Genomic DNA, 12,766 nt, shown 5'->3' with positions numbered 1-12,766 from the left:
TTAGTAAAAGTAAATGAAGTAAGTGGTTGTTGTAGGTGTAAGCACCCCCGCCCGGATATCCCAGCCACCCGGACTACCCGAACGGGAGCGCCTACGGGAGGAGAAAAGAATGAGACACCAGACAAAGACCACCCCGGCATGCATACACAAAAATGAGAACAGCGGAAGCAAAGCTCAAGACATGCATGCACTATGGGTACCCCGCTAATACAGCGGTCACAAGATAAATAAATAAACACAAACTCCTGTGCCGACATACACAAGACTCGAGAAAACACCTGGCACAGTACAAAATAATAGAGCAAATTCTACTTAGACATCAGAGTGGATAGGGATTGACGAGACTGCCTGTACACCACACCGACTCTGCCGTTAAAGCTGACTCCCTTGCTATGGCCCACGTCGCCACTACCTGGAATGATGGAAAGCAAGGTGAGTCGAGAGACTCAGCAAGCATAAGGAAAAGAAAGGCTGTAGGCTGAGTATAACCAGAAAACTCTCCCCAAAATAAACCCCCAGGTACACACAAGCCATGAGACACTACAACACAACAGCTCAATAGCATAACAAAATAAAAGCACATACCGGTCCTTGGGGCCCACATAAGACACTTGGCACCCAAGTCCCATACCAACCTGCCGCTGCCCTGAAAGGCAACAAATGTCTCCACAAACCTGCGCGCGCTGTCCCAGGCCGGTACTCCCGTCACCTGTATCCGTCGGTACTCCCGACAACCGAGCCATAGGCTCCCTCGGAACGGTACTCCCGTCCGAGAACTAAATACTACCAGTATCCATGCAATGCACATAAAAATGCAATGGCGTAGTGAGCATCAACGTGATACAAGGCGCCCATACATCCAGGCATCAGGCCATGCTCCGCCCACATAGTAAACCACACGCCATGCATATGCTCGCGGTGGATGCAACCTAACCAAACTAGAATGTTCGTGTCCAAGCATACTCAATAAATGAATATCCCAGCATGCATCCCGTACCCATGTGCATATCAAATCATGAACAGTAATACAAGATATCTAATCATGCAGTAAATCACATACCGGTAGAGCTAGTCAGCAGTGCCCGGCACCGGTCAACGGCCAGTGACTAGGGGTGTCCACCCGACGGTCCACATCAGGGCCGTACCATAGTCTACCCCAACGTCACCAACAACCGACCCTTGCCCCACTGCTCGATAGCTCTAACCGAACCATAAATAAATTTGAGAAAAACTGTAAATAAATCCAATAAAATCGTAATTAAACCCTCACGTCTAGGAACCTAGTCCCCAAACTGGTTCAGCATCATTCCCGAAAGGAGTGGGGGCGGTACAAACCCCCGTAGGCTCACAACGGATAAAATTATAGAAGCCTCGAATTTAATTTAAATTAGAACAAATGAATAATAATTTAACAAATAAGGTTATGAGCCGAATTAAAGTAAGGGAGAGAATAAAGTACAGGAAATCACGGGGTCTTCCACGGGAATTAAAGATCAGGAAGAGAGGGTTAAGAGCTTGCCTTTACACGGCCGTTCCTTGCTTTTCTTGCGCACCCGCTGCGAAGTAAAACGTTCGCTGGCAATAAATAAAATCGCAGCTTTAATTAAATAAATCTACCGTGTAATATAAATAATTTAACCGTCTAAAATCCCTCGTAAGCGCACCACAATTAATATCTCAACGAGTCTCATATTTATTTTAAATTAAATCACGCTAATAAAGCCAGCTTAATAAATTAAATTTAAATCAAACGACTCCAAATTCTATAATTAATAAACGAGTCGAAACAGACGAAGGGAGGGTATAAAATACGAGAAATCACAGGGTTTCTCACGGGAATTAAAGAATACGAGGAAATGATTAGGAACTTGCCTGAAACTAGCTGATTCCGACCTCTCTCAAGCTCCCGATGCAAATTAAATCATTTCCTAACAAATAACACAATCGGGACCCAAATTAATTAATTTTAATCGCGTAAAATTTATAATTTAAACAAGTAGTACTTCTACTAATTTTTACCCACGTACCTGATCACTTCCTCTGCCGAAAAATTCCAAAATCCCTTTATTTTTTCATATTTTTCCTCTTCTTTTATTTTCTTCTCCTTTTTTCTTCTTCTTCTTCTTCTTCTTCTTCTTCTTCCTCTTCCGCGCCCACTGCTCCAGCGCCTTCTCCTTCTCCTTCTTCTCTTCTTCTTTCCTTTCTTCTTTCTTTTCTTCTTCTTCCTTTCTTCTTCTCCTTCTTCTTCCTTTCTTCCTCTCCTCTGTTCTTCTCCCAGCGGCCACTCCTGTTCATCGTCTTCCCCACGCACCCAGGCAGCCTGCAACAGCGCATGGCCGCGGCCGGCCTTCGCCATCCGGCCCTCCGCTGGTCGCCGGGCCTGCCTCCGGCCATCACCGCGCGCCACCGCGCCTATCCGCCCGCCGCCCTGCTGCTTCGCTTACCCATGGCCGCGGCTGGGTGCTCAGCTGCCATGGCCGAGCTCTCGGCCAGCTCCCATGGCCGCTCTACACCTCGCCTCTCTCTCCCTCTCTCGGTCTCTCCCTCTCTCTCTCCCTCAGCCGAGCCCTCTCACTCTCAGCTCCCTCTGATCTCTATCTCTCACTCTCTGCTCCTCTGTTTAATTTTTCAGAGAGTGGTACTGTGCAAAGCTTGGCCTCCAAGCTTACACGCACAGCCACTCGTTTAATCAAATTAATTGATTTAATTAATTAATTTAATTTAATCTTTTATTGATATTATTATTATCATTATTATTATTTTGGTTAAATAATTATCCCTATTATTTTTGGGATATTACAGTAGGACTATGTGTAAGTTATGAGATAAGTGAGTATATTATAATAAGGTGAAGAATTGGAGAGGGAAGTGGCGTGAGTTGCTAGAAATCAATAAAGACAGCCTCAATTAGCATTTAAAATTAAAGTGGGATGTTAATTTAATTGAAGATGCAACCAGGGCAGGTGGCACGCGGGCGTGTGGAGGCGGGCGCAGATGCGGGTTCGAGTCGCAGGGGGGAGTTGCACATGCGAGGCTGGAAATTGGCTTATTTTTTAATCAGCCAATTGAAGTTCAAAACAGCGCTGTTTCCTTAAGAGGCGGTGGCCTCTAGCAGCTGCTCCAGCGCCGCCATGTGGCGCCTCTCCCTCCACTCGTTTTTGGCCGCAATTAAGCCCGATTTCGGGCGTGAATTCGAGCAATTGAACAGTAAGAAATTTCAGAAAATAACCGCGAGCGCGAGCAAGAAAATTTGGAAGATTTTGGGCCAAAATTCTGATAAAACTCCGTTTAATCCCTGATTTAATTATCCAGGTATGTACCTCAGCCAGTAATTAATATTTTCTGCGGTTGAAATTTTATTTGAAGCCCAATTTTATTAATTTTGTCAATAACTAAAATATTGCAGTTTGTATAACGTTGACCGCGTTTGGTCAAATTGAGCCTAAGGCTATCTTCGGAAAGGCAAGTTCTTTATACCCTCATTATCTATTCTTTCGATGTCAATTTATTTGACCTCCCTTCATTGGATTTGGCTGTTAATAAATTATGAAATTTAAACGGTGTGATTAATAATTTAATTTATTAACCTAGTTTCGAAGGTATTATTCGTTGATTGCCTACGGGGGTTTGTATCACCCCCAAGCCTATGAGAATGATGTCGTACTCACCCGGGGCTAGATTCTTAGCTGTCGGGTATTATTATTAGATTTTTGGTTATTTATTGGCTAGAGTGGTTAGGCAGTGGGGGCAAGGGTTAGCTGTACGGTGACGATGTGACTGTTATACGGTCTATTTTAGGTCGTTAGATGGTCTCTCCTGGTCACTAACCGCTGACCGGTGTCAGGCACTACTGACCTACTCTACCGTTATGTGATTATAGCATGCCTGATTATTTTATTTTTGTTGCATGGTTTGGTATGCACATGGGTTCGGGCTGCATGATGGGATCATCATGATTTGGTTATGCTTGATCACGGACATTTTAGATTGGTCAGGTTGCATCCAGCACGGGCATATGCATCGCGTGTGATTTACTACGTGGGCGGAGCATGGGCTGATGCCTGGATGTATGGGCGCCTTTTATCACGTTGGTGCTCATTGCGCCTGTATTTTATATGCATTGCATGGTTACAGTTACTGGTAGTTATTAGTTCTCGGACTGGAGTACTGTTCCGAGGGAACCTATGGCTCGGCTGTTGGGAGTACCGGCAGAGATACGGGTGACGGGAGTACCGACCCGGGACAGTGCGCACAGGTTTGTGGTGATTTATGTTGCCTTTCAGGGCAGCCGCAGGTTGGTATGGGACTTGGGTGCCAGGTGTTTTATGTGGGCCCCAAGGACCGGTATATGTTTTATTATGCGGCACTATTGCGTTGTTGCGTCACATGACTTGTGTGTACATGTGGGTTTATATTTGGGATGATCTCCTCTTCTATTTCATTTACAGCCTTCCTTTTCATATAAACTTACTGAGTCTTGCGACTCACCTTACTTTCCATCATTCCAGGCAAGGGTAAAGTTAAAGTCGAGGGCGAGGACCACGCCGCCTAGCAGCCAGCCGTGTCGATAGGGTGTACAATTTGCTGCCCCCGTCTTCTCTAATATTTTGTTAGGAGTCCTGACTCTTATTTTTTTACTGTGCCGGGTTGTCCCTCGTTTTTCCTACTTATTGGCACAGGGTTTGTATATATTTTTATATACTCCGTGACCGCTGTTCCAGTGGGGTACTTGTAGGCGTGCATGTATATTGTTTTGCTTCCGCTGTTGTATTTTTATATGTATGCATGTCAGGGTATTTTGTCTTATATCTATTTCTCTCTCCTCTATGTAAGCGCTTTCGTTCGGATAGACCGGGTGGTCGGGATATCCGGGCGGGGGTGCTTACAGTTTTCCTATCCAAGGACCCGCGCTCTTAGGAGATAGATCGCAAATCATTAACATTTCAAAATAATTTTAAAATTCAAAATTATCTTAACTATTTTTATTCTTAAATTATAATACCATTCTTACGTATGCACAGCTGCTAAACTACGCTTGGAGAATTATATAGTTAATGAAGACATTTTTTGTCAAAAAATAAAAATAGTTAAAACAATAGTAACTATTTTATTATAATAACTATAATTATAATTATAATTATTCTGTATTCTAAAAAAATAAAAAATTCTTAAAAATAACTGTACACCAAGGTTGTTAGGTAGAGTTAGAGTATTAGGTCATGTCCTTAATTTTGAAATGCGTTCTAATTAATTTTGGTTATGTAGGACTCATGGACGCACGCCGTGGATGAGGTCGTGGTAGACCGCCAATGCGAGGTAGAGGGCACCTTGTTCCTACTCCTGAGGTACGGGCGACAGATACAGGAGATGAGAGACAGCCAGGGCCTCCGGACATGCAGGAGACATTGGCAGGTCTTCTACGGGCTGTAGACGTACTGGCGGCATCTCAGTTACGTCAGGAGCGCAGTCATGATGGTAGGACCGCTACGGCCCAGGCGTCACATTCAGGTGCATCGGGAGCAGGGGACAGTTCTGGTGCCGCATTACTTAAAGACTTTATGGCCCTACGTCCACCAGAGTTTAATGGAGGTGCTGACACGACAGAGGCCGAGGATTGGTTATTGGCTGTGGAGAAGCATTTACGATCTATAGGCTGTGCAGAGGCCCATAAAGTTCGACTGGGGACCTTTCTGTTGCGAGGAGATGCCGAGCGATGGTGGGAGACCACCAGACAGCGATATGGTGATGGAGGCCCGACATGGGCACAGTTTGTTCTTGACGTTCAATGAGACTTATATACCGGCTTGAGTTAGAGAGCAGAAGGTGTTCAAGTTTGTTGACTTATAGCAGGGAAGCAAGACAGTCACACAGTACGAGACTGATTTTGTGGCGTTATCTCGTTATGCTCCAGAGTTAGTGACCCCTGAGTCTCGCAGAGTCAGCAAGTTCCAGAGGGGGCTACGACTAGAGATTCGTCATACCATGGCTGGTATCGAGGCACCCACTTTCCTATGGCTGTACAGCGGGCCCACGCAATGGAGAGGGACTGATTGGAGGCTCGATCGGACCAGTCAGTTATGAAGAGTGCAGGGAGCAATAGTAAGAAGAGAAAGTGGGATGCGGGTAGTAAGAGTTTTGGGCTTCCACAGTGCCGGCAGTGCGGACAGAGACACCAGGGGCAGTGCCGAGATGTACGTTGGGATATATGTTATTGTTGTGGTCAGCCGGGACACTTGAAGAGGGACTGTCCACAAGCGCCTAGACCGGCTACACCGGCCCCACCAGCTACACCGGCCACAGGGCAGGATGTCATTTGTTTTCGCTGTGGACAGAGGGGCCATCGTTCGAACGTGTGCACCCAGCCACCACAGATTGGAGGGCCACGGACGGGAGGTGTGGGACCTAGACTAGTGCAGAGACAGTTTACACCGAGGGCACTGAGTCTAAGAGCACCATTACCCCCACCAGCAGCACAGCGCCCAGGGCTCTCAAAGAGAGTGCAGATGTAGGGGAAGGCATTTGCGGTGTCAGCCGCCGAGGCAGCTGAGGGCAGTGATACGGTACAAGGTATACTTTCTCTTCATGGTCACGATGCACGTGCCTTATTTAATACAAGTTCTACCTACTCTTTTATAGCACTTCATTTGTTGCATAAGATCCTGATCCCGTGTACTCCCTTACCATATGATTTATCTGTTTCGACCCCGGGATGGACGGTATTGTTGGGGAGTGAGATGGTTAGGGATTGCGAGATAGGGATCCACGACCAGGTATTCTTGGGGGATCTTATTGTGTTGGCGATCCAGGATTTTGATTTGCTGTTGGGTATGGATTGGCTCTCGCGGCACTATGCTCGAGTTGATTGTCGTCGGAAGGTGATTTCATTTGAGCACCCGGGGAGACCAATTGTTACATACCGAGGTGTGAAGCCTATGGTGACTACGCCGATGATATCGGTTATGCACGCCGAGAGGCTTATACGACGTGGGTGTGAAGCCTATTTTGCATTTGTGACTGTGATAGCTGGGGAGAAGAAGGAGTTGGCTGCCTATCCTGTGGTGCGAGACTTTCCAGATGTGTTCCCAGATGAGTTGCCGGGACTACCACCGCACCGGGAGATTGATTTTGCAGTCGATCTGATGCCAGGTACACAGCCCATTTCCAAAACTCCTTATCGTATGGCTGCCAATGAATTAAAAGAACTCAAGGTGCAATTGCAAGATCTTTTGGAGAGGGGGTTTATTCGACCGAGCACATCGCCATGGGGGGCTCCAATATTATTTGTGCGTAAGAAAGACGGGTCTATGCGGCTGTGTATAGACTACCGACAGCTTAATCAGGTAACAATTAAAAATAAGTACCCTCTACCCCGTGTGGATGATTTACTGGATCAGTTGCGTGGTGCATCGATGTTTTCCAAGATAGATTTGCGGTCAGGTTATCATCAGGTGCGAGTCAGAGATGAGGATATTGCGAAGACCGCATTTTGCACGCGTTACGGCCATTATGAATTTGTGGTCATGCCATTTGGGCTGACCAATGCACCTGCAGTATTTATGGATTTGATGAATAGGGTATTCAAAGAATATTTGGATTCTTATGTCATAGTTTTCATTGACGACGTCCTAATTTACTCACCGAGCCCTGAGATACACGAGGCACATCTGAGCGTGGTTTTGCAGAAGCTCAGAGATGAGCAGTTGTATGCCAAGTTTTCTAAATGTGAGTTTTGGGATACCCGAGTTGTATTCTTGGGACACGTGGTCTCAGGTGAGGGTATTTTAGTAGATCTAGAGAAGACTAGAGCCATGATGGATTGGCCGAGACTGATGACAGTGACCGAGATTCGGAGTTTTCTTGGCCTTGCCAGGTATTATCGACGGTTCATAGAAGGCTTCGCACGACTTGCATCACCCATGACGAAGTTGATAAGGAAAGGCGTCAGCTTTATTTGGGACAAGTCTTGCGAGAGGTCCTTCCAGGAGTTGAAGCGGTGTTTGACTTCGGCGCCTATACTGACGATACCCAGTAGTGGTGAGTTATTTATTGTATATAGTGATGCCTCGTATGTAGGGTTGGGATGTGTTTTGATGCAGGACGACCGAGTGAATGCTTATGCATCCAGACAATTGAAGAGGCACGAAGAGAATTACCCTACACATGATCTGGAGTTAGCGGCCGTAGTGTTTGCCTTGAAGATTTGGAGGCATTATCTTTATGGTGAGAGAGTCCAGATTTACACTGATCACAAGAGTCTTAAGTGCCTCTTCTCTCAGAAGGAACTCAATATGAGACAACGCCGTTGGTTAGAGCTGCTTAAATATTATGATTGCGAGATCCTCTATCATCCAGGTAAAGCCAATGTGGTTGTAGATGCATTGAGTCATCGTGGAGCATCAGCTGCAGCTATGATGGTGCAGGAGTGGTTCTTATTGGAGCAGATGAGTGATCTTACTATCGCAGTGGCATCAGATAATCCTACACTCTATTGTGCTGCCATGAGTATCCATTCAGATCTTGAGGATCAGATTCTCAATCGACAGCGACAAGATGAGGAGCTTGGCGGGATCATGGCTGATATGGAGAGATTTGGTCTATTGGGGTACAGCCAGAGGGACGATGGTTTGCTATTGTTCCGTGGGCGGATTTGTGTGCCCAGTGACAGTGATATCAGGCAGAGAATCCTAGAGGAAGCTCATCGTTCTCCCTATACTATCCACCCTGGGGCGACGAAGATGTATCAGGGCTTACGACGTCAATATTGGTGGAGCGGCATGAAGAGGAACGTAGCAGAGTTTGTATCCCGATGTTTAATGTGCCAGCAAGTCAAAGCTGAGCACCAGAGGCCCGCAGGATTGTTACGACTTTTATCTGTGCTGTAGTGGAAGTGGGAGCGTATAGCTATGGATTTCGTCTCAGGATTGCCACGATCTAGTCGGGGATTCGACTCGATATGGGTGATTATCGATCGGTTGACTAAATCAGCGCACTTCTTACCTATCAAGAAGACCTATCCTATTCATCGACTGGCCACGTTATACATTGATGAGGTGGTGAGACTGCATGGAGTACTAGCTAGTATTGTGTCAGACAGGGATCCCCGATTTACCTCACGATTTTGGGAGGCGTTGCAGAGTGCTATGGGGACCCAGTTGACTTTCAGTAAAGCCTTCCATCCTCAGACTGACAGGCAGTCGGAGCGGACCATACGGACTTTGGAGGACATGCTCCGTGCCTGTGTACTAGATTTCTATGGGAGCTGGGATGATCATTTGTCGCTAGTGGAGTTTGCCTACAATAATAGCTTCCAGGCCAGTATTGGGATGGCACCATTTGAGGCGTTGTACGGGCGACCATGTAGATCACCGCTTTGTTGGACTGAGATTGGGGAGCGAGCATTGATTGGACCGGAGTTGGTAGAGCAGACGTCAGAGAAGATCCAGTTGATTCGGGCTAGGATGAAGGCAGCTCAGGATCGTCAGAAGAGTTACGCTGACAGACGACGCTGGGATTTGGAGTTTGAGGTGGGTGATCATGTTTTTCTTCGGGTTATGCCGATGAGGGGTGTTCGACGCTTTGGAGTATCTGGCAAGTTGAGTCCTTGTTATGTGGGACCGTTTGAGATATTTGAGCGAGTCGGACCATTGGCTTACCGGTTAGCCTTACCCCCTCAGTTAGCCCACGTACATGATGTCTTTCATGTTTCTATGCTTCGCAAGTATGTGACAGATCCCGGGTATGTTATTGATTATCATCCGCTCGTGGTTCAAGAGGATGCGTCATACACCGAGTTGCCTGCTAGCATTGTGGATCAGAAAGAGAAAGTCCTATGTAGCCTCACGATTCCCTATGTGAAGATCTAGTGACAGCGACATACCCCTGAGGAGGCTACTTGGGAGTTAGAGGAGGATATGAGGCGACTTCACCCTTAGTTATTTGCCTAGCCAGGTACGAATTTCGAGGACGAAATTCTTTTAAGGGGGGAAGGATTTGTAATGACCCGTGAATCTTAGTCTAATTTAATTAGTAGTTTAATGTGTTAATTAATGTAAAGATTAAAATGTGGTTGATATTAATAATAATAATAAGATTAATAATATTAACAATAATAAGAATAATGAGTTAGTAAAAGTAAATGAAGTAAGTGGTTGTTGTAGGACTATGTGTAAGTTATGAGATAAGTGAGTATATTATAATAAGGTGAAGAATTGGAGAGGGAAGTGGCGTGAGTTGCTAGAAATCAATAAAGACAGCCTCAATTAGCATTTAAAATTAAAGTGGGATGTTAATTTAATTGAAGATGCAACCAGGGCAGGTGGCACGCGGGCGTGTGGAGGCGGGCGCAGATGCGGGTTCGAGTCGCAGGGGGAGTTGCACATGCGAGGCTGGAAATTGGCTTATTTTTTAATCAGCCAATTGAAGTTCAAAACGGCGCCGTTTCCTTAAGAGGCGGTGGCCTCTAGCAGCTCCTCCAGCGCCGCCACGTGGTGCCTCTCCCTCCACTCATTTTTGGCTGCAATTAAGCCCGATTTCGGGCGTGAATTCAAGCAATTGAACAGTAAGAAATTTCAGAAAATAACCGCGAGTGCGAGCAAGAAAATTTGGAAGATTTTGGGCCAAAATTCTGATAAAACTCCGTTTAATCCCTGATTTAATTATCCAGGTATGTACCTTAGCTAGTAATTAATATTTTCTGCGGTTGAAATTTTATTTGGAGCCCAATTTTATTAATTTTGTCAATAACTAAAATATTGCAGTTTGTATAACGTTGACCGCGTTTGGTCAAATTGAGCCTAAGTCTATCTTCGGAAAGGCAAGTTCTTTATACCCTTATTATCGATTCTTTTGATATCAATTTATTTGACCTCCCTTCATTGGATTTGGCTGTTAATAAATTATGGAATTTAAACGGTGTGATTAATAATTTAATTTATTAATCTGGTTTCGAGGGTATTATTCATTGATTGCCTACGGGGGTTTGTATCACCCCCAAGCTTATGAGAATGATGTCGTACTCACTCGGGGCTAGATTCTTAGCTGTTGGGTATTATTATTAGATTTTTGGTTATTTATTGGCTAGAGTGGTTAGGCAGTGGGGGCAAGGGTTAGCTGTACGGTGACGGTGTGACTGTTATACGGTCTATTTTAGGCCGTTAGATGGTCTCTCCTGGTCACTGACCGCTGACCGGTGTCAGGCACTGCTGACCTACTTTACCATTATGTGATTATAGCATGCCTGATTATTTTATTTTTGTTGCATGGTTTGGTATGCACATGGGTTCGGGCTGCATGATGGGATCATCATGATTTGGTTATGCTTGATCACGGACATTTTAGATTGGTCAGGTTGCATCCAGCACGGGCATATGCATCGCGTGTGATTTACTACGTAGGCCGAGCATGGCCTGATGCCTGGATGTATGGGCGCCTTGTATCACGTTGGTGCTCATTGCGCCTTGCATTTTATATGCATTGCATGGTTACAGTTACTAGTAGTTATTAGTTCTCGGATGGGAGTACCGTTCCGAGGGAGCCCATGGCTCGGCTGTTGGGAGTACCGGCAGGGATACGGGTGACGGGAGTACCGACCTGGGACAGTGCGCACAGGTTTGTGGTGATTTATGTTGCCTTTCAGGGCAGCCGCAGGTTGGTATGGGACTTGGGTGCCAGGTGTTTTATGTGGGCCCCAAGGACCGGTATATGTTTTATTATGCGGCACTGTTGCGTTGTTGCGTCACATGACTTGTGTGTACATGTGGGTTTATATTTGGGATGATCTCCTTTTCTGTTTCATTTACAGCATTCCTTTTCATATAAATTTGCTGAGTCTTGCGACTCACCTTGCTTTCCATCATTCTAGGCAAGGGTAAAGTTAAAGTCGAGGGCGAGGACCGCGCCGCCTAGCAGCCAGCCGTGTCGGTAGGGTGTACAGTTTGCTGCCCTCGTCTTCTCTGATATTTTGTTAGGAGTCCTGACTCTTATTTTTTATTGTGCCAGGTTATCCCTCGTTTTTCCTACTTATTGGCACAGGGTTTGTATATATTTTTATATATTCCGTGACCGCTGTTCCAGCGGGGTACTTGTAGGCGTGCATGTATATTGTTTTGCTTCCGCTGTTGTATTTTTATATGTATGCATGCCGTTCGGATAGACCGGGTGGTTGGGATATCCGGGCGGGGGTGCTTACAGTTTTCCTGTCCAAGGACCTGCGCTCTTAGGAGACAGATCACAAATCATTAACATTTCAAAATAATTTTAAAATTCAAAACTATCTTAACTATTTTTATTCTTAAATTATAATACCATTCTTACGTATGCACAGCTGCTAAACTACGCTTGGAGAATTATACAGTTAATGAAGACATTTTTTGTCAAAAAATAAAAATAGTTAAAACAATAGTAACTATTTTATTATAATAACTATAATTATAATTATAATTATTCTGTATTCTAAAAAATAAAAAATTCTTAAAAATAAGATATATTTCTTAATACTTTTAATAATTAGCAATAGCCTATAAAAATTATTACTTTTTTAGCATTAATAACCCTTTTTTTTAAGGGCTATTAGCACAAAAAGTCAAACAATTTCAGGTTTTGGCAATTTGATCCAATACTTTCAATTTTGACAACAAGAACCCAATTTTTGAAATTAGTTGTAATTTTAGCCAATGCTGAAATCAATTTTGACCGTTGTGTGGCTTTGCCTAGGTGGCATGCCACTTGACATTTAATTTATTTTTTATTTTTTTCATTATTTTTCGAA

General features: G+C 44.9%; 1 protein-coding gene across 1 annotated transcript; it reads left to right on the top strand.

Moving 5' to 3' along the window:
• The first annotated feature begins 6,077 nt into the window (after positions 1 to 6,077).
• On the top strand, positions 6,078 to 6,509 carry LOC127787490 (uncharacterized). The gene has a single exon (XM_052315549.1). The coding sequence runs from the start codon at positions 6,078 to 6,080 to the stop codon at positions 6,507 to 6,509; it is 432 nt and encodes a 143-aa protein (XP_052171509.1).
• Positions 6,510 to 12,766: the final 6,257 nt, after the last annotated feature.

The sequence above is a fragment of the Diospyros lotus genome, chromosome 12 (assembly GCF_014633365.1).
Source record: "Diospyros lotus cultivar Yz01 chromosome 12, ASM1463336v1, whole genome shotgun sequence".
NCBI lineage: Eukaryota > Viridiplantae > Streptophyta > Magnoliopsida > Ericales > Ebenaceae > Diospyros > Diospyros lotus.
This window is presented reverse-complemented; position numbering and strand designations above follow the sequence as displayed.

What these genes read in the sequence shown, in the direction of transcription:
- LOC127787490 (XM_052315549.1), top strand. Translation starts at nt 6,078, where the DNA reads ATGAAGAGTGCAGGGAGCAATAGTAAGAAGAGAAAGTGGGATGCGGGT.